This window comes from Ochotona princeps, chromosome 2, assembly GCF_030435755.1.
Source record: "Ochotona princeps isolate mOchPri1 chromosome 2, mOchPri1.hap1, whole genome shotgun sequence".
NCBI classification, from domain to species: domain Eukaryota; kingdom Metazoa; phylum Chordata; class Mammalia; order Lagomorpha; family Ochotonidae; genus Ochotona; species Ochotona princeps.
This window is the reverse complement of record NC_080833.1, coordinates 23,710,075-23,732,682: the sequence shown is the minus strand read 5'-3', so window position 1 is coordinate 23,732,682 and position 22,608 is coordinate 23,710,075. Positions and strand designations below refer to the sequence as shown.

General features: G+C 44.7%; 1 protein-coding gene across 1 annotated transcript; it reads right to left on the bottom strand.

Moving 5' to 3' along the window:
* Nucleotides 1-691: 691 nt before the first annotated feature.
* Nucleotides 692-22,523, bottom strand: RBBP4 (RB binding protein 4, chromatin remodeling factor). Its single transcript, XM_004591611.2, has 12 exons — nt 22,364-22,523; nt 21,716-21,863; nt 15,819-15,964; nt 8,795-8,968; nt 8,443-8,558; nt 8,181-8,341; nt 7,932-8,058; nt 7,736-7,813; nt 5,358-5,434; nt 5,211-5,268; nt 5,013-5,123; nt 692-1,673 (listed from the first exon to the last, which is right to left on the bottom strand). The coding sequence occupies exons 1-12, from the start codon at nt 22,377-22,379 to the stop codon at nt 1,608-1,610; spliced, it is 1,278 nt and encodes a 425-aa protein (XP_004591668.1). The 5' UTR covers nt 22,380-22,523; the 3' UTR covers nt 692-1,607.
* Between the last annotated feature and the right edge of the window lie 85 nt (nt 22,524-22,608).

The window sequence follows — 22,608 nt, the reverse complement described above, 5'->3', positions numbered from 1 at the left end:
CCCAAAGGAGCCTGTTTCACTATGTGGACTTATTTTGTGCCATTAAGTGTTATCCACTCCTCTTACAAAGTTTACTTTTTCCTAAAATTGTGTCAAGATAATTTTTAGGATGTTCTAACACTAGATATGGAAGAACCAATACTGTTTTGAACCCAGTGTTAAGACTGCAGATTTCCAGAAAGATCTTAAGTGGTTTCAAAGTGTCAGAGCAAACTATTGAATTTGAAAAACCAAAACAAGAATGGAAAAAGCCAGGCTTTTTATCTGGTTCTAGTATTTGGTGAGAAAGGCGCTCAGAGCCGATTCCTTCTAGCCTCTAGGTAAGAGCCCAGGGAAGACACTGGGGACCCAGCTTCTCTGGGAAAAGGTCCCAGTGCCTTTTCCAAATTAAGCTACGCCTTAAATAAATTCTACCACACTGCCTTGGACACTCCTGAAAACCTATGTAACTAAGGATAGATTTTAAGATGTTCTTTTACCAAAGACTGATCTATGCACTTCCAATTCAGTATGTCATGTCTTTCACTTTTCTGGAAGAGTAAAACTCTTTTCTAGAGATCTGAGTCTATTATATTTAATTTTATTTTTAATAGTCAAAGAGCATGGGAAAGAACTAATTTAAACTACTCTTCCTAAATACAGATTCATGTTTGATGGATGTTATGTATTAAATAAAACCCACAGCATGGGGTTATATAGAAAAGCCATTTATTACATTATAAGCACTTACACAGTTAGTCATGGAGAGTACAGGCCTGCTGGTGAAACAGGTCACTCAAAATGGAGATGGTATTAAACTAGTGGTCAAAGACTAACCCCTAAAAAAAGAAAAAAAAAGCAACTTTTATCAAGGATTAATTTAATTTTAAAAACAAATACAAGCTATCAATTCACTCTTTTTCAACCTGACAGTCTACCTACAGTACAACTGCCAGGAAAAAACATACATCTTTACAACTTGGTGGTCCCAAGTTAAAACAAAACAAAATAAAACCATTTCACAGAAAGGAAAGGAATAATATGAAAAACAGCTCAAGAAATACACTAATGAGCAAAAATATATGGAGAAAGAGGAACATGTAATTTCGACTTAACTGAAGAAACCAAGAGGAGACTGGTCTATGTAGGAAAATGTGCATCCTGGAAAGTCAGGTGTGAAGATCTGAGTAGGAACCTGTGACTCTAATCTCCCCTATTTCCTGAATAAAAATGACACCTTGCATTATTTAAACTTCATGGCTCAGACACCTAACTCAGTTGGCTCTATTCCTTGCTCATTCTAACATTAAATCAATCTGAAAAATGTGGGGATATAGCATTAAGAAGGAAACACACCTAATATTCCCCTCTGTAGCCACTTTTAGACCCAGACTTGTTACTAGAAAATTCCTGAAGAAAATTGAAATATACGTTTGTGGCTTTACTAAATCAAGTCCTGCAGTTACTATTTAGAAAACACCCCTGTTTGGGCCAATAGCATTGTTGGTGGTACCTAGTACAGAGGCTAGCAGAACAAAGTCTGTGTGTCTCAAAAACAGTGTTAAAGTCAATCTTGGGGTTGAGAGGGAAAAAGGGGGAGCCTAAAGTCACGAGAAGTGCAGACATATCTAGGATCCTTGTCCTTCTGGATCCACACTTCCTTCAGGATCTTCATCATTGTAAATGTTCTCTGCCTGCCCAAAAACAAGAGAAAGAGAAAGTATTTAGTAAAATAGAAAAAGGGAATTTATTTTCAAGTCAGCATTCCCACAGCAGAATTGGGAACCAGATTAACAAACACTTTAAGCTTGTGGGCCATCTATTCTCTGTTGCAACTATACAACAATGGTGACACTGGATAAAGGCAGCAGGATATGAATTATAATGGGCATGAATCATAAGTGAATGGGGACAGCTGTGTTTCAATAAAAATTAGGCATCTATCCCACAGGCCCTTATGAGCACATACCCACAAAACCGTAGTTACAATTTTGACAGCCAACATCCCTGAGCCTTTTAATCCAACAGTGCTAAGATTCAACTGCAATCAACTGATCAATGGATAAATGATATATGCATACAATGGAGTAGATGCCAATCAAAAAGAAGCCCACAGCACCCAGTATGATTTCATTACTTAAAATGTACAGAACAAGCAAATCCATAGGAAAGTAGACTGGGAGTTTGGGGTTAGGGCAGGCTATGAGTCAAACAGTGATAACTTGTGGGTATAGATTTTCCTTTTAGAAGGCCAGTGTGGTGTTATAGCAAGATCAAGCCTATGTCTGTGGCACTGGCATCCCTTTATAGGCACTGGCTCAAGTCCTGGTTGCTCCATTTCCAATCCAACTCCCTGCTAATAGCCTGTGAAACCAGCCAAGGATGGCCACTGGGGCCATTTGGAGAATGACCTAGCAGATTTGTAACACTGCCTTAAACAAATAAACAAAAACAAAACCTTAAAGAACCAAAAGCTTATTGTTAGGAATTGTTATGATTTACTGCAGAATACCAGTCAGACACTCAAAATACAGCATGTGGATATCTTTAAGCAGTGACTTAACATGATGTGCTATTAACACTTGGCTAAAGTTTGGAGAGCTTCCATCTTCTTGTTCTCTCCCAGATAAATGCAACACACTGGGCTAGGCTGACATCAGAAGTCCAAGGTCTTTGGCCATATTCCTCTGCTTTCCCAGGAATATTAGCAGTGAGCTGGACTGGAAGGCCCACTGGGATGGCAGTGCTGCACCTAGTGGCTTAACCCGCTTTGGTATAATGCCAGTCCTGTACTTAATACAACTCTGAATATATTGAAAACCAACGAATTGTACACTTAAAAAAGCATCAAATGTGTGTTCAATAACCCAACCATTTTCTGATACTAAATTCAAAGTTATCAGCATCAAATTCAAGAGGTATAAATAGGCTTGGGGTTGGTATAAAATAGGGTTATTCTGCCAAGAGCCACCCAAATACTTAGAACAACAATAACGGGCCACACAAAACTATCAATTTAAAAATCACATCTGGGCCTGATGCCGTGGCCTGGCGGCTGAAGTCCTCGCCTTGGGCGTGCCGGGATCCCACATGGGTGCCAGTTCTGATCCTGGCAGCTCCACATCCCATCCAGCTCCCTGAAAGCAGTTGAGGACGGTCCAATGCTTTGGGACCCTGCACCTGTGTGGGAGACCCAGAAGGAGGTTCCTGGCTCCTGGCTCCGGATCGGCGCAGCACCAGCCACTGCGCTCACTTGGGGAGTGAATCAATGGACAGAAGATCTTCCTCTCTGTACATCTGACTTTGTAATAAAAATACATAAATCTTAAAAAAAAAAAAATCACATCTAAGGCCTGGTACAGTGGCCTAGCGGCTAAAGTTCTTGCCTTGCATGCGCTGGGATCCCATATGGATGGCAGTTCTAATCCCAGCAGCCCCACTTCCCATCTAGCTCCCTGCTTATGGCCTGGGAAAGCACTGGAGGATGGCCCAAAGCCTTGGGACCCTGCACCCATGTGGTAGAGGCTCCTGGCTTTGGACTGGCTCAGCTCTGGCCATTTCGGTCACTTGGGGAGTGAACCATCAGACAGAAGATCTTCATCTCTGTCTCTCCTCCTCTCTGTATATCTGCCTCTCCAGTAAAAATAAATAAATAAACAAACAAAGTAGAGGTGCTGGGACTCAAATCAGCATGCCTGCATTCTAAGGAGTGCCTGAATCTGCTGCTCCACAGATACCAACCAGCTTCCAGAAGTCTACTCTGAAGTCATCCAGGAGGTTCACTGAGTAACTCAGAAGTGGCCCGTAGGAGATCATTATGAACAACCAGTCACTGGGCTTGGTACGACGGCCGAGTGGCTAAATCCTCGCCTTGCAGGCACTGTGATTCCACATGGTCACTGGTTTATGCCCTAGCTGCTGCGTTTCCCACCCAGTTCCCTGCTTGTGGCCCAAAGCCTTGGGACCAGTGTGGAAGACATAGAAAAAGCTCCCGATTAGCTCAGCTCTGGCCATTATCGCCACTTTGGCAGTGAACAATCAGATAGAAGATCTTTTTGTCTCTCCTCCTCCTCTGTAAATCTGCCTTTCCAATTAAACAAAAACAGACAGTCATCATCCCAGAAGTTTTGCTCTTTTTAAAAAACAAACCTTGGATGAAGTAAAAACTAGAATAAGAGGCGGTGGCCTTGCAAGGCTTGTACACATTCTGGCCACAGCCCCTCAGCAATTTTGGGCAGCGGTAGCCTGATACTAAAGACAGCCATGTCCCCAGCAATAGTGCTTGAGTTTTAGCTCTGCTCTAATTGCAGTCTTCTGCTAATGCTTAACCTAGAAGGTGGCGATAATGACTCAAGTAACTGCATTTCCACAATCTACGTAGGAGACCTCTACTGGGCCTGCAACTCAAATTTTGGAGTTTTGGCCTGACCCAGCCTGGGTCATTGTGGAAATGTGAGGAATAAACTAGCAGATGTGACCTTGGTCATTTTCAAATTCATGATTTTAACATCTTAGCCATCTGTTTATATCACACAATTCTAAGCACTCTGACAACATGAAGGGCAAGAACCTAAACTTGGGGCAGAGTGCACTGTAATGTTTCCAACGACAGGCAAGCGTCCCAAACAAACTGTAGCACTGATGCTGTGAGATGCCATCTACCTCCTCTGTTAGGTGTGTTTACATTTGTTCAAAGAAGGCATGGAAGCAACCTGCAGAGAAGAGTATGCACAAAGTGACAAGTGAAGTAGACCTCAAGATGAACAGAACAAACTCTTCTGGGGCTGGTGTTATGGCACAGTGGGTTAACCTGCTACCTGCAATGCCTGTGTGACACTGTGTCAAGTCCTGGCTGCTCTACTTTTGACCCAGTTTCCTGTTAAAATGAACTGTATGAAGCTCCTGGATCCTGCCTTAGTCATCAGGGGAGTGAACCAGTGAATGTAAAATGATCAATTGGTTGATCTCTGTTTAACTGTTTCAAATAACATAAAATGTTAAAAACTTCCACAAATAAATGGCCCAACACTCACCATTTGCCACACTTGCATGATATTATCCTCTGACACAGAACAAATCACCCAAGGTTCATTGGGATTCCAGGAAAAGTCAGATATCTTAGCAGTGTGACCACCATGAATGAACTGAAAAGGAAAAACAAAGATATAAAACGCAGACCTAGGACACTAAGTTACAAGCTATTTCAGTAGGATTCAAAGATCTCAACATACCAACAACTCTGGTGGCCCATCTTCTGCATCTTCTGGAGATTGCTCTTCTCCAATTTTACTAGCATAAAAAGAGAACAATGTCAAAACAATTGATTTAACTACCTGTGCAAATAAAACTACACAAGAAGGAGGTAATACAAGACTGACCTTAAGTCCCAGACATTCAGTCGGCGATCAGTACCACTGGAAGCCAAAATGGTCTCGTTATGAGGTGACCACTGGACCTACACACAAACATGAAAACAAGAAAGCCATGAATTGGACAAATCAAGGGAAAATACAAAAAAACCTAGTAATTTTGAAACTTTGTAAGTAAACAGAATTAGACACTACAGTTTAAACTGACAACTCTTTAAATGAAACTAACTTGCATTTATTTGAAAGGAAAGAGATACATATATACAGAAAGAGATCTCTCATAAGCCAGTTCACTCTTTAAAAGCCTGCAGGGTTTCAGAGCCAGCAGCTCCATCTGTATTGCCCAAGTGGAACATATCGCACATCTCCAAAGTGGCTCATATCTTTGCAGACTACATCTTACCTATTATTATGGTGTCTGGCCAAATGTAATCTAATTCTGAACGAAGGACTATAATCATACAGATGGCATACATGCAATAACTACTTTTCCAATTACTTATGAATGAATTCCACGTCACACACAAAGGTCAAAAGCGGTTCCTACTGGGGCCAGGGCTGGGGCGCAGCAGCTAAGCTGCTGATGGCGATGCCAGCACCCCATGTCAGAGAACTGGGTGAGGTTCTGACTACACTATGAGCTTCCTAAGAACGGGCCTAGGGAACAGAAGACGGCCCAAGTACCTGGACAGCTGCCTCTCCAGTGGGAGGCTAGGATAGAATTCCTGGCTCCAGGTGTGGCTGCTGAGACCATTTGCATAGTCAATTGGTGGACAGAGATTCTTTCTTCTCTGATGCTCTGCCCTCAAATTAGTAGTTAAAGAGTATGAATACTCTCCAGGCAAGGACATGATTATGAGCAAAGGGTGAAGATGAGTATGCTAAAGTAAAAATAAGGCAACAGACTCAAGTTCCCTGAAGTTCAGATCAGATGCCATATTCAGCAACCTGATCACATGACAGAGGTTTTATTATAGCAAATGTTTAATGTAGTATCAAATTTAAAACAATGCAAAAACTGTTATCTCCCTCAGAGTATCTTAACAATAAACTTCAAACATAGTAAAACAATGAATTTGTTGAACTGAGCCAGAGGGCTTTGTTATAAGCAAGCAGGGGCTGGCGATATGGCACAGATCATTGACTGCTTGGTACAAGGCACTCACACGCAGTGTCAGCATAGGTCCTATTTACTCTATGCTTCTGGCTCAGCTTCCTGTTAATGCATGCGGGAGATACTGGATTACGGTCGATATAGTAGGGTTCCTGTAACTCTTGGGGAAGCCTATATGAAGTTCCTGGCTCTTGGTTTTGCCTACATCTGGCAGCAATGGGAATTTAGGGAGTGAAACAGAAGTTGAAAAATCCCTCCCTCTTATTCTGCCTTTCAAATAAAGTACTTAAAAAACAAAACAAAAAAACCACAACCCAATCTGACACATGTTGTGGTGCAACATGGGAAAGCTTCCACCTGACGCCAGCATCCTGTTCGGCTGCTGGTTTGTGTCCTGACTTCCACTTCTGACCCAGCTCCCTGCTAAAGGCCTGGGAAGAGCAACAGAAGATTGCCCAAGCATCTGGGATCCTACCACAGATGTGAAAAACCTGATGAAGCTTCTTAGTGCTGGTTGTTGTGTCCATTTGAAGGGTGAAGCAGAGGGTGCAAGACTCTTCCACCAGCTCTATTACTCTAATTTTCAAATAAATAAATGCTAAAACACACACACACACGCAAATACTATTTAGGCACAAAACAAGAAGCTACAACAGAATGGCCAGTCTGAGACAGTAATGGGGCGGTGGAGGTGTGGGAAAGCAGTGGACAATGGCCCAAGTGCTTGGGCAGTTGCTATTCATGTAAGAGACCCAGAAAAAGTTTCTAGCATTGATCTGGCTAGTCCTGCCCATTGCGGCCAACTGACAACTGAACCAGCAGCTGGTAGATCTCTCTCTCCTCAATACAACTCTGACTTTCAAACAAATAACCCATTTTTAGAAAACGATTTATTTATTTCCTTGATAGTCAGAGTTACTCACAGAGATGGGAAAAAACAGAGAGAGCACCTTCCATTAGCTGGCTGACTCTGAAGTCAGGAGTTTCTTACACATGGATAGAAGAGCCCAAGTACCTGGGCCATTCACTGCTTTACTAGGTGTGTTAGCACGGAGCAGGACTGGAAGTAGAGCCACAAAACAAACGAAAAATATTTCCTTACTAAAAAGAAAAAGGAAACACAGTAGAGAAAAACAATATAGTTTCCACAGAAGTTAGCTCTAGCTTACAGAAAGACCCCTATTATTTTAAGCAATGGATAAAGCACAAATGTGTCCAATTACACATGCAAGTCATCCATTAAGAAAAAATGGTTGCCAATGGTTTTTCTTACCTGGAATATCTCATCTTTGTGTGATTCAAAGGAATGCAACTTCAGTTTCAGATTTCTCAAATCCCACAAGGCAACAGTCTACACACAAAGCAAAAGGAAAAACCAACACATTTTTCTTTAAAGTAAGAAAAAAGATCCATTCCACTGAAAAGGAGAAACACATCCTACATATTCCATTAAAATAAACAAAACTGACCTTGTCAGCTGATCCCGTGGCAAGAATGAACTCACTATATGGATTGAAAGACAGGCAATTCACTTCAGCAGTGTGAGCATCAACTGAGTGGCTTGGCTTGGAAGTGTTGTTTGAGCGAGTATCCCAGCTTTAATTAAAGGGCAAAAAAAAGAAGAAAAAATAAAAAAGAATAAGAAAAACCTTGAAATTGTGAATGTATGATTTAGATAATACACAAAGAAAAAAACATAAACAACAAATTCCACTTACATCATTAATTTCTGATCATCAGCAACTGACCCGAACAGAGACTCATGTAGCAGATGCCAGGAAACATCTTCTACTACGGCCGTATGTCCTGTAAAAATGGTCTTCGCATCCACTACCTTCCCCTCCTTTGGAACGGCACTGATGTCCCACAGGCAGATAGTCTTAAATGTGAAAGCAACCATTACATGTGAGATGGACATCTCCTCACAAATCCACCAGAGAAACCCAACCAGTGCTTAGCCCAATGAGGAAGGATACGCACATGGTCATCAGAAGCACTCAGTAAGTGTCCACTGAGGTTTGGGTTCCAAGAAAGCCCGTAGCCTTCCTTCTGATGTCCACGGAGACGTAAGTCTGGGTTGCACTCACCAGAAGGGTCTGCAGAGATAAGACACTCTATTGTCTCTCTGGGTCTACTAAGCATAACAGAACTTGATTAACCAAATACTTATATTCAAAAGTTACCAACATTTATAAATAACGCATGATCAGATAAAAATTACATATTAACATAACTCACAAAATGTGAATTATACAAACAGTAACAAGTAAGGAGTGGTACTAAGTATTTCCACTTTGACTCATTATCTATTTGACAAGAGAAGGGCAAATACCTGGCTTAGAAGGATGTTTTGTATAGTCAAAGACTAGAACATCGCTGGATGGAGTCTTTGTTGCAATGATGCAAGGATTCTGGGGCATATAACGAGCCCTGTTTACTTCTCCTTCATGGTTGATCTTGATTTCTATTTCAATTTTTCCACTAACTGAACCAAAACCTCCAAATTCTGTAAATAAAATAAAAAGCAAATGAGGAAAAAGCAGGAAGCACTCCAGGTCTGTCATTCAGAGCACACAAGACTTTCATCAACAAGCTGGTACAGAGGTTAAGTTAGAAATGTTAGCCCTCCATATAAAGTGCTTTCAGTCTTCTGACTATGTACATAAACACTTAACAGACATTATATCACTATTTGAAATTACTGAAGATTAGCGATTCCACTGGAAAAGGAGTTTCTCAGTAACTTTCAAGTATCATTTACACCACAAGCATGTTGAGTAAATAAAACTAAAGTTACTATTGAAACAGCCTCCCATAACTATTATTTTGTAAAAGATGAGGTTGGCACTGTGGTACAATGGGTTAAGCCATGGCTTCCCACATAGGACTAGTCCTAGCTGCTCTGCTTCTGATCAAGCTCCTGCTAATACACCTAGGAAAGCAGCACAAGATGACCCACGTGAACCCCTACCACTTTTGTGAGAAACTGGATGGAGTTCCAGGCTCCTGGCCTTGGCCCAGACTAATCCCTGCAGCTACGGACATTTTGGGAGTGAACTGCCTTTCAAATAAACAAATATTTAAGAATACAAATCCTGTATTAATAACAACAACAACAAAAATACGAATTAAAAAAAAAATTGGGGCCCAGCACAGTAGACGTTAGTCCTCGCCTTGCATGTGCTGGGATCCCATATGGGTGCCGTCTGTATCCTGGTCACTCCACCTCTCTTCCAGCTCCCTGGCTTTGTGGCCTGGGATAGCAGTCGAGGATGGCCCAAAACCTTGGGACCCCTTACCCATGTGGGAGACCAGGAAGAGAGAGGCTCCTGGCTCCCAGGTACGGATCGATCAGCTCCAGCCATTGAGGCCACTTGGGGAGTGAACCAGCGGACGAGAGATCTTTCTCTGTCTCTGCAAACCTAACTTTCCAATAAAAATAAATAACCTTTTTAAAAAATTAGGTATTAGGAAGGTAGAGTAACAAGAAGTAGATACAGAGATAGCTTTCATCGCTGGGCCACTCCTCCAAAGCTAGTCAGGACTAGGCCAGGCTAAAGCTAAGACCTCCATCCAGGTCTTGCACATGGGTGGCAACAACTCAAGTCCTTGGGTCATCACCTGCTGCCCCGCAGGCACATGAGCAGAACAAAGGCATGCTAGCAGGCCTGAAACAGACACCCCAACATGAGGCGCAGGTGTCCCAAACAGCAGCTTAAACTAGCTGTGCCACAATGCCTGCCCTGGAGTGCCCTTTCTGGAACACCATCACACTCATCTCCTGACAGCATTTCTATTAGCCCAATGAGGAAAAGCAGAGCACCAACAGCTAATTCCATTTTCTTAACCTCACTTACACTTGCCAACCAATTTTCTTGGTTGAAATAAACCAGGTAAGAAAGGACTACACAAAAGCATTTTATATTCACATTTGACTACTATATGCATACAAGAGCTCACCTAAACATCATTATAAAGTGCTTTAACAATACAATTTGTGATTGTGTAAATGTTGGCAAAGCAATATAAAAACAAAGGTGAAGTTAATGGCCAAAGGATTACAGAAGCCAACATGAAATAAGTCCCATAAGTGTTAGACTAGGCCTTGATGACTAGGAGAAAGGCTTTTCTGAGCTTGAAATACCCTCTCCATCAGGCAAAGATGCTCTGACAGTACCATGTAAATAAAAATGCTCTGTCAGCATTGCTAAACAAGTATTATCTCTGTAAGGACAATGTTCTCAGAACACAAAGATGTAGATAATAGCAGTTTGTGTATTAGATAAAACTTTGACTTCCAAAAAAACTTTTACAAGCAGAAACAAACAGGTTTCAAACAGACTAAAACGCTAAAAACAAAAGTTAAAGATTCTAAGGGAGAAAAAAAGTTAACCCCATTGTGCCAAATGCCAGAACACTAGCCACAAACATGTACAAGCTCCTATCAAGCAAACAGGAGCATTCCCTGGTGAAGGCCCAGAACACCTGCATACATGACTGTTACAGAGGACACGCCTGCCAGGAGACACCAGCAAGGTGCAAAGCAGCACACAGCAAGAGGCTGCATTACTGAATGTGGGTCACTGAAGCACTGGACATATTCTAAATGTGCTCTTCCCCTACTATAAGGACAGTAGTACGAATTCAGCATAGAGGTATCAAAACCAAGCTTTAACACAGAGAAAGATCTAACTATTGAAAATATAAACTGGGGGGCTCCCAAGTTTAAGTTGGTAGCACTGGCTGAAAACAGTTAAGGGGCCTGGCATGGTAGCCTAGTGCCTAAAATCCTTGCCTTACATGTGCTGGGATCCCACATGGGCGCAGGTTCTAATTCTGGCAGGTCTGCTTCCCTTCTAGCTCTCTGCTTGTGACCTGGGAAGACAGGTGAGGACGACCCAAAGCCTTGGGATCCTGCACCTGTGTGGGAGACCCGGAGGAGATTCCTGGCTTTGCAACAGCTCAGCTCCAGCCACTGTGGCCGCTTGGGGAATAACTCATTAGACAGAAGATCTTCCTCTCTGTCTCTCTGTATATCCGACTTTGCAATTAAAAAAAAAAAAAAAAAAAAAAAAGATGTGTGTAACAATGCACAATATGAATGAAAATATGATACAACACATTGTGGTGTAAGTGTAGAGATCTGTAGCTTGATGAATTCTCACACATGTGCACAACAGATAGATCACACAGCTGAAATATACCCATGAAAGAAAGTAATGTGTATTTTGAATCAAGAATAGCACCACAGTCCGATGCAATAGCCTAGTGTCTAAATCCTTGCCTTGCTTGCATTTGTATAGGGATCCCATATGAGCACCATTTTGTGTCCCGGCTATTCCACTCCCCTTCTAGCTCCCCTACTGTGCCCTGGGAAAGCAGTGCAGGATGGCCCAAAGCCTTGGACCCTGAACCCAGAAGCTCCTGGCTCCCTGTTTGGCTCAGTTTGGCTGTTATGGCAACTTGGGGAGTGAACTAGCAGATGGAAGATCTTTGTCTCTCCTCTCTGAAAATCTACCTTTCCAGTAAAAAGAAATAAATCTTACAAAAAAAAAAAAAAAAAAAAAAAAAAAAAAAAAAAATAGGGCCCAGCGGCTAAAGTCCTTGCCTTGAAAGCCCCGGGATCCCATATGGGCGCCGGTTCTAGTCCCGGCAGCTCCACTTCCCATCCAGCTCCCTGCTTGTGGCCTGGGAAAGCAGTTGAGGACGGCCCAATGCATTGGGACCCTGCACCCGCGTGGGAGACCTGGAAGAGGTTCCAGGTTCCCGGCTTCGGATCGGTGCAGCATCGGCCCGTTGCGGCTCACTTGGGGAGTGAATCATCGGACGGAAGATCTTCCTCTCTGTCTCTCCTCCTCTGTGTATATCTGGCTGTAATAAAATGAATAAATCTTAAAAAAAAAAAAATATATATATATATATAGCACCACAAAGAACCACCATTTTGATTTCCAACAATCAGATGGTTTTGTATAAGCCTCTAAATTTTAACATCCTATTTGATCATGATTCAGTAAGAACAAAGATTTCTTTTTTCAAGGGAAAAGTCAGGGTTGGCATTAGTGGTTCAGGAGTGAAGACACTGGCTGGGAGGCTAGTGTCCTGTTTAAGAGGACCTGGGCTTGAATCTAGCTCTGCTCCAAACCCCAGATTCTTGCTACCAGAGACCCTGGGAGGCAGCATGGCTAGAGCAGCTGGATCCCTGCCAGTCAGATTTGGCTGTTGTGGGCATTTAGGGAATGAACTAACTGGCAATCACTGCCTGCCTCTCAAAATACAAAACTTCACAAACAAGCTGTTACAAAATAAACTTGGTCTTGGTAACAGAATATGAGGTGCAATTTTACATCTTTGGGTATAATACTTGACCACAGCCAACCTAAATCTAACACACACACGAATTCTTTTTAATGTTGCAACAGAAGCAGCCTTAGTTCTTTGCACTTTGGAAGTTCAACAGCCTGAACTGTCTATCAGCAATTACCTTAAACCAAAGGAGACTAAATAGTATGTAAGATGGTTTTACCTTCCAGGTAGGAAGGTGTCTACCTAATAGATACATCAACCAGGACATGTTTCCAGGACTCTAGCTCAAGTACTTAGCCCACTTAGTTTTGCACTGTTGACAATAAAAAGCTCTGAAAAACGCCAAAAAAAGAGCAAAGGTAAAAGCAGAAGTCTTTTTGGTACCTGAAATGTAACTGGTTTGATGTCATACTTCTTACTCCACACCAAACTCCAAAACAAATACTCGGAAGATAAAAAAGTTTTTAATGGTTAAAACACCAAGGCACAATGTGTATGGGCGACTACTGTGAAATCTTAGAATGGGAAGCGCTTTCAAAGAGTGACAAAATGTACAGGAAATGAATGGAAAGTTGAACAATTTCAAATGTGTAGCTTTTAAACAATTACTTAAGACTTAAAGGCCAAATAATTAACTTGAAACTACACAGCTAGGGGCTGGTACTACGGTCTAGCAGATTAAGCTACCTAGCTAGTTGAGTCCTGGCTGATGTTTCTCATCCAGTTCCCTGCTAATGTACCTGGGAAAGCAGCCGGGTCCCTGCCTCCCACACAAAATCTGGAAAGATTTTTCCAGACTCTTTCCTGGCATCAGCCATATGGCAGTGTGAACCAGAAGACAGAAGGTCTTGACTCTTCTCTCTCTCTCTCTCTCAAATAAATCAATTTATTTATTTTTTTAAGATTTATTTAAGGGAACCATGGCGCCAGGCCTCAAATCAATTTAAATACAAATAAACAAAACATAGCTATATAGAGGTGCAATAGGTAGGAACCAATCTCAAGTCAGTTTAGTACTTTTCCCCGCCTAAGACTTTATTTTTTATTGGAAAGGCAGATTTACAGAGGGGAGAAGGAGACTTCCCAGGTGGCCACAACAGCCAGAACTGAGCTGATCCAAAGGCAGGAGTCAAGAGCTTTCTCTGGGTCTCTCCCACTTGGATTCAGGGGCCCAAGGATTTGGGCTATCCTCTTCTGCTTTCCCAGAGTACAATCCAGGAGCTAGAAGGGAAGTGGAGCAGCTGGGGCACAAGCTTACATGAGATCCTGGAGCTTGTGAGGGGAGGATTAGCCAATTGAGCCATGTTGCCCGGCCCAGTTTAGTATTTTCAGCTCCCCCAGATAACCACCTAGAATCATTTCACATCCTCCCCAAAAGGCCTAAATCTGAACGGATTCTTAAAACTGTGTATATGAAATACATGAAATTCACTGCCTTTATAAGAAAAACAAAGGGAAAAAATGTCTGAGACAATAGCATTCCTTTGCCAAGAGTGCCTGTGTCGGTCTCTGTTCTATTTCCAACTCCAGCTTCCTGCTAATCTTCATGCTGAGAGGCCGCCAGCACTGACTAAACGGCTGCTTTCCTAATACTCATGGGAAGACCTGAATTTGACTTTTACGTTCCTAGCTCTAATCTGGCCCAAGACCCAGCTGTTGCAGGCATGTGTGTAGTGAGATATCGGATGAAAGATTCTTTCAGCCTGGTGTTCAAATAAACAAATTTGTAAATAAACAAAATAAATAAAACCATACAAACACAAAGACACATTAAGCCAAGATCACCACAGACTAAAATCACAATCATGCCAAACCAGTGAGGTGGCTTATCATGCCAATCCTGTATTGGCACCAGAAGCCCACAGAGTGCTGACTGAGGCCCAGTTGCTGCACTTCCAAGGCGGCTTCCTAACGGCCTAGTACAGCTGAGGGTGGTGGCCCAAGTTCCCAGGCCCCTTCACCCCCATGGGAGATCTGGCAGTTGTGGCCATTTGGGGAGCAAACCAACAGATGGAAGACTTCTCAAAGTCTTGAGTAAAATAAACCAATCTTTAAAAAGGGCATTAAAAAAAAAAGATTAAGACAGTGTTATCACACCCTAATCAACTACATAAAAATAAAAAATATGGGAAATATGGGAAAAACCAGTCAGGGGGTGGGATTTGTGGGGAGGGGAATGCCAGACTATACAGAATGGCATGATAAAATTCAAAATTTAAGATAAATAAAATTTATACAACTGAAAAAGACTCCGGGCGAGGGGACTTGCACCTGGCCTAGTCTCAGATGCAGCCCTGACTTCCCTGCCGTGCTCAACCCTGCATCTTGTCTTATCTGTGATCTATAATGAAAATTTTTCCTCAGGAAACAGTTGTTAACAATTTACCGTGGTACAGCGATAACTATCCAAAACACCCTACCATAAACAAACAATTTCACAGCAAAAGAAAGACAATGTGATGAAAGTAATGGAGACAGGGATTTACCTTCCAGCCGCTGGTTCACTCTCCAAGTGCCCTCAAGAGCCACAAGCAAACCAGTATGCAGGCAGGAGCCATGACCTTCACCTGTCTCCCTAGTTTGGTGGCAGAATCCCAAATTATTTCGGCCATCTTTGGCTGCCTCTCAGGCACACTGGTAACAAGTTGGATTGGAAGTACAGGTAGCCAGGACTCCACCACTATGGAATGGAAGGGGTATTCCAAGCCATCGCTTAACACATCATACCACATGCCTGCCTCTGTATTCATGTTTGATGCATTCAAAGAATAACAAGGCTTACACCTACTCACACCTGCAAACCAACCTCCATCATTTCAGGGACAATCTCATTTGTTGAACAGTCACGGGTGATATCTGCTTCTTTTAATTATACAAACACTGCCCCTCCCATTTACAGCAAAGGCACAAACCCAAATATAGCAAACTTTTTAAAAGCTTACACATTGCTTCTAACTTGAAATATCAAATTGCACATCTCTTTTATGATAATTCAGATATGAAAAGATAAAGCCTGTACACTGCTTCTCTTTCACCTTTCAGATTCCTACCTCCTTTCTCACTGTCGTAGTGCGACGCATCAAACTGAGCATCATCATTGGGAAGCTGCACACTGGCTATCACAAGGTGGTTTTGCTCATCTGACGTATGCGTCCCCAGGACAAGTCGATGAATGCTGAAATCTTTGCCTTCTGGTCTGTAAATTGATATACAGTTATGATTCAAACATTAAAACCAAGAGAATTCACACAGCCAGGTTTTTAGGAGACTTCTCAACTTTAGAAAAGGACAGGATACAAAGGGCAGGAGGAATGGAATGGATAGGGTGAGGGAGCGAAAAAGCCAACCCCCACCTGCTAATTCATGACTCCAATAACTGGGGCTGGGCAGGCTGACACCAAGCTGGAAACCCAAACACTAGTGCCATTGCCACAGCTTCCCAATGCATGTATCGGCAGGAAGCTGGAGTCAGGAATTGAACTCATGCATTTCCCATCTGCCAATTTATTCAACAAATGCCCACAACAGCCAGGTTAAGCTGAGCCAAAGCCAGAAAACAACAACTCAAGCCTAACCCGGGTATATGGTACCCAACTACTTAAGCCCTCACCTATTATGTTCCAGGGTGCACATTAGCAGGAAGTTGGAGTTGGCAGCAGAGCAGTAACATGAACTCAGACACTGTGACAAGGGACATAGGTGTCCCCAAGTGGCATCTCAACTGCCATGCCCTACATCTGCTTCCGTTTTCCTTTTGAGAGGCAAACAGAGTTAGACATAAACCCACTGGTTTACCTCTCAAATGCGCACAGCGGACTGTGCTGTGGCCTGGAGTTGAAACTCATCCTATGTCTCCCCCCATGGGTGACAGGAACCCAACCACTTGAGTTGTCACTGCTACGTCTCCCCCGAAGTCTGCACCAGCAGAAGCTGGAGCCAGCGTTGAGAAGCTCATTGTGAGACACAGGTGTCTTGATGCCTGCCTTTATTTTCCACTTGTGATACGTTATCCACAGACCGAGTATAAGAATTACATGAAAATAAAATTTCCAAGTACTTCTAAACATCTCATCAATGGGCCAGTGGTGTGGAATAGCAGACTACATGGCTCACAGCCATCCATACAGGGGTCAGTTTGAGTCCAGCTACTTCACTTTCAATCCAGTTCCCAACTGACCTGCCTGGCAAAGCTGTGAAAGGTGGCCCAAGTCCCTGTGCCCCTGTGCCCACGCTGGAGCCTAGCATGAAGCTCCTGGCTTTGGCCTGGCCCAGCCCGGAGCTGGGGAGTTGTCCAGGTGTGTTGAGCTATTTCGACGGGCCATTTGGGGAGTGAACCAGCAGATGAACACCTCTGTCTCTCCTTCTCTAACTTTGCCTTTCAAATAAAAGAAATCTCTGAAAAATCTCATCAGGCGCAGCTCCGGCTGTTGCGGCCACATAGGGAGTGAATCATTGGACAGAAGATTTTCCTTACTGTCTCTCCTCCTTTCAGTATATCTGACTTTCCAATAAAAATAAATAAATCTATAAAAAAAACAGTAACATGAAAAATCTGATAAAAAATTAAGACCCAGAAAAGAAAAGGTAAAGCCCATGGGGTCATGTTGTGGCACAGCAAGTTAAGCTGCTGCTTGCAGCTCTCATACTGCAGTGCCAGTTCATGTCCCGGCTATTTTGCTTCTGGTCCAGCTTCCTGCTCAGACTGCTGGATGATGGTCAAAGCACATGGGCCCTGCCACGCTGTACACTCTTGCACACACCCTCCCTGTGCTAGTTCATCCCTCAACAGTCAGGTCTGGGATAGACTCAAGCCAGGAGCTCAGAACTACACCCAGGTCTCCCACAGGAGTAGCAGGGCTCAGTTACTTAAGCCATGATTCATTGCTTCCTACGGTGCATTAGCTGGATGCCAAGTAGCAGGACTGGAAACGAAAGCAATATAGGATTAGACACTAACTGGCAGCTTAACCTCCAGCACAACTGTGGCCCTGGAACCAATACCATCAGCATTATCTGGGGATGATTAGAAATACTGGGGTCCCAGGGCAGTAGCCTAGTGTCTGGAGCCCTCGCCTTGCATTCTCCAGGATCCCATATGGGCACTGGTTCTAATCCCAGCAGCCCTGCTTTCCATCTAGCTCTCTGCTTATGGCTTGGGAAAGCACTGGAGGACGGCCCAAAGCCTTGGGACCCTGCACCCATGTGGAAGACCCGGAAGAAGCTCCTGGCTTTGGATTGGCTCAGCTCTAGCCATTGCAGCCACCTGGGGAGTGAATCAGCAGATGGAAGATCTCCCCTCACCCATGTATCTGACTTTGAAAAAAAAAAATCTTAAAAAAAAAAAAAAAAAAAAACTGGGGCACAATAATCCCACTCCTGGGAGTAGGTCCAAGTAAAGCAAAATCAGCATGAGAAAGCGAACCACGACCACATGTTTACAGCAGCAGAATGCATGATGGTAAAGACCTGGAAACAATCCGGATGCCTGACCAAAGATGAATGGCTAAGAAACTGTGGCGCAACTATCTGTGGACTACTACACAGCTATTAAAAAGAATAAAATTTTGGGCCCGGCACCATGGCCTAGCGGCTAAAGCTCCTTGCCTTGAACATGCTGGGATCACATAAGAGCACCGGTTCTAATCCAAGCAGCTCCACTTCCCATCCAGCTCCCTGCTTGTGGCCTGGGAAAGCAGTAGAGGACAGCCCAAAGCCTTCGGACCCTGCACCCTCGTGGGAGACCCAGAAGAGGTTCCTGGCTCCTGGGTTCAGATTGGCACAGCACTGGCTGTTGTGGTCATTGGGGGAGTGAATCATCGGACAGAAGATCTTCCTCTCTGTCTCTCCTCCTCTCTGTATATCTGACTTTGTGATGAAAATAAATAAATCTTAAAAAAAAAAAAAAAGAATAAAAGTTTACCATTTTCAACAAAATGGTCCCAAAATGGAGACCATTATGCTCAGTGAAATGAGAAAATCCCCACAGGGTAAACAGTACTCATTCTATAGATGACAACCTTCATGCAAAATACAAAACAAATAGATTTCTAGGTGAACAAGTCTATACATACATTGACAGCTGGAATGTGTAATGGAGACCAGCATTCCAGGGAGTAAAGATTTGTTGCAGTACACATCTCTACTGGCAAATTAAAGGACTCCCAACGAAATAGCTCAACATACCTGGACAATAGGATACTCGATTTTCCACTTGCGCTTAAAATGTCATGACACAGTTAAACAGAATGTTAAATCAGTAACTATTACTCAAGAATCATATTACTATACTATGGGGGAAAATGAAGGGGAATGTGGAGAAAGGGGAGGGAAAGGGCAGAATCCCTGTAAATGCAGAACTGTATCATGGAAAATATTAATAATAAAATCATAGAGGGTAGCAGGTCTGATGCTATAATATAGTGAGTTAAAACTGTTCCCTGTAGGGCTAGAATCCCACATGGGCACTAATTCATGTCCTGGCTGCTCCACCTCCGATCCAGCTATTTACTTATGATCTGGGAAAGCAGCAAGATGCCCTGGGTCCTTGGGACCTTGAACCCATGTCAGAGACTCCTGGCAACAGTGTTGAGTGGTCCAGCAGATCGACACCTTCTGTGTGTGGGATCTGCCTTTCAAAACCAACCAACAAAAGCCCATGGGCACGCATTGGTAAAGCTTTTACCCTGTGAAGATGCTGAAATTCCACCTGGAATACAATGCCTTCTTCTCTTCTTACAGTCCTTTGCTAATGTGCACCCAAGGAGACAGAAGGCCATAGAAGTTCAAGGACTTGGGCCCGGTTGGGGTAGCCTTGCGGCTAAAGTACTCAACTTGCGTGTGCTGGGATCCCATAGGGGCACCAGTTCTAATCCCAGTCGCCCTGCTTCCCATCCAGTTCCCTGTTTGTGGCCTGGGAAAGCAGTCAAGGATGACTCAGGGCCTTGCAACCCTGCACCTGTGTGGAAGACCCGGAACAGGCTCCTGGGCTCAGTCTGGCTCAGTTCCAGCCGATGCGGCCACTTGGGGAGTGAATCAACGGATGGAAGATCTTCGTCTCTCCTCCTCTCTGTATATCTGACTTTCCAATAAAAACAAGTTCAAGGACTCAAGTCCATGGCACTGACGTGGAAGAACTGGACCAAGTTCCTGTTTCTTGACTGAAGCCTGGTCTACTTCCCACTATTCACAGGCATTTGGTACACCAGCAGATAGGCACTCTGTCACTTTCTGTACCGATTAAAACAAGAACAAGGGCACAGCGCAGTGGCTCAAGTGGCTAATCCTCCCTCCCCCTTTACCTGCTGGGACTCATTGAGGTGCTGGTTTGTGTCCCCACTGTTTTAATTCCCATCCATTGCTTATAGAATGGCCCACTGCCTTGGGATCCTGCACCTGTGTGGGAGACCCGGAAGCAGCTCTGGGCTTCAATCAGCTCAGCTCCAGCTATTGTAGCCACTTGGGGAATAAACCAGCGGATAGAAAACCTGTGTCTCCTCTCTATAAATCTGTACTTCCAACAAAAATCAATAATCTTAGATCCATGACAGACTTTGTAAATAAACTCAGGTGTGGGGCACAGCAATGTTTTATAACATCTTCAACTGATCATGATAAATGCTAACATTTGTGAATCTGAACTATATGAGAAAAATACTGTAGAAGTATTAGGGCTCTGAAATCAACTGCTTGTCAAGTGGATAAGAAATGTTCAAACTATGAGACAGACAACATAGGAGTGGGACCTCTTTGGAGGGAATTATTCAGTGTGGACACAGCCAAGTGAGACAAACCAATTCCAGAGGAAATAAGACCGAAGAATTAAGAGCTCAGAAGTTAGGTTCAGAAACGCCAAAAGGAATTCTTCCACACAGAAGTGACAAGCAATCCTATGCATGTGTCTTGCACAAAAGGGGGCTGGCATTTGACACAGCAGTTAAGACATGACTCAGGACACTGGTGTATTCAGCAAGCAAGAAAGTTTGGGTTTGCGTTCTAGCTCTGCCAAGTCTAGCTTTCTGTTGATGCACAGCCTAGCAGGCAGTGGAGATGGCTCAAGGGACCGGGTTCCTGCCACCTGTATGGCAGACCTGGATGTTTCCTGTTCCAGTCCTGGCTGCCAGAGGCATTTAGTGGACAAGCCAGTGAACGGAATGTCTTGGTGTAGCTACACCTTTCAAATAAATCAGTTTAAGCGAAAAAAGTTAAACTTGTATTACTGAGTTGAATCATCGTCTTAGCCACATGTTCAACTATTTCCTCACTCATTTTTGACAACCCCGCTTTATAACCGTGTTTACAGGCTTAGTACACTTTAATTTATAAAGGTTTATTTTGAAGAGTTTTGTACAAAACAACTTCGGAACATAATTGTAGGCTCTAAGTTGAAGACATCCTACAATAGAAACCTCATCATTCCAAGAGGCATGCGGGCATGGCCAGGTCACCTGCCATCCCTTCACCAGGCCCAGTCCCATACAGAAGGCAAGTCTTGCTTTCCTAAGATCCTAATGCTCTTGCCACTTCAAACAACCAGTCTCTCCGGGGGGCCTATTCCACGGGACCAATGTCCTTCTGGAAGGCTGCTCTCACCACCTTTTGTAGCCAGCTGTGACTGTGAGACTCGCCGCGACACTAAACCCGTCCTATCGTTTTTTGAAAAGCTGACAAGGGTGACATTAAGCGCACTCTGGTCAAGTGGAACAGGGCTCCACAGCTGTTATCAAAGCACAACAAAAGGCCGGTTTGTGTCCTCTTATCTGCGACAGGACCCGACAATGTTGCTTTTTTTCGGGTGGAGGGTGGGGGGTGAAGGAGGGGGAAGAGACCCAAGGGTTAAAAAAAAAACCCCACCGGCTCTGGCTCACGTGTCCAGTCCGGCTGACCAGAGCCAGATCAGAAACATCCCCGGCAGCGAAAAGCGAGAACCCGTGCAAAGGCCCCTGGTCACCTGGTGACATCTGGAAGCCACTGCGCGGTGAGGCTGGGCCACTCGAGCGCGTGGGTCATCACCAGGTCGTACAGAAAAGGCGTGTTCTTCTTCCATATCTTGTACTCTTCGTTGATCACGCGTTCTTCCACCGCGTCGTCAAAGGCGGCTGCCATTCGGGATCAACACACGCCCGTTAGCCGAGCGAGGCGGCCTCTCCCCCCTCCCACCCAGGCCTGGACCGAAACGGAGGCCAAGTCGCCTCCACCTCCCCGCCGGGGCCTCCACCTCCCCGCCGGGGTCCTCGGCGGCCGCTCGCCGCTCCGCCCGCGCCCGGAAGTCTCCTGCTCCCTCCGGCCCCGGGCTCCCAGGTCGGGGCGCCGCGGGGAGGCCCGAGGAAGGGAGGCAGACAGGCAGGCTGGCAGGCGGAGGCCGAGCCGGAGCCCGAGCAGCCCGGGTCCCCTCGCCGCTGGCACCGGCGGGCATCACACCTGAGGAACCGGCGCGCCATCAGCCCGCCCCGCGGGGCACGGCCGCTCGCCTCCCGCCACCGAGAGCCGCGGGCTGCGCGCAACCGAGCCGGGCCTGCCTCGTCCCCCTAAGCCATATCCAGGCCACGCCACCCAGCCCAGCCCCGCCATCGGCCCGAGGCGGCCCCAGCAGCCTCACCTTCCTTGTCGGCCATGGCGGGCAGCAGAGCCAGGGGGAGATCCCGGGGTCGAGCGCGGCGGGAGGGGCGGGGAGGCAGCGAGCGCTCGCTCGGCGCGCGCGGCCTCTATTGTTTCCTGCGGCCCCTGCGAAGAGTCCCGACTCGCGCCCCTTCGCGCCAACAGCAGCCAATCAGAGCTCGCCGATCGGCGGCGTGGGCGGGGAAAGGCCGCTGGTAGCCTATCGGCTCGCGCGGAGTCGTTCTT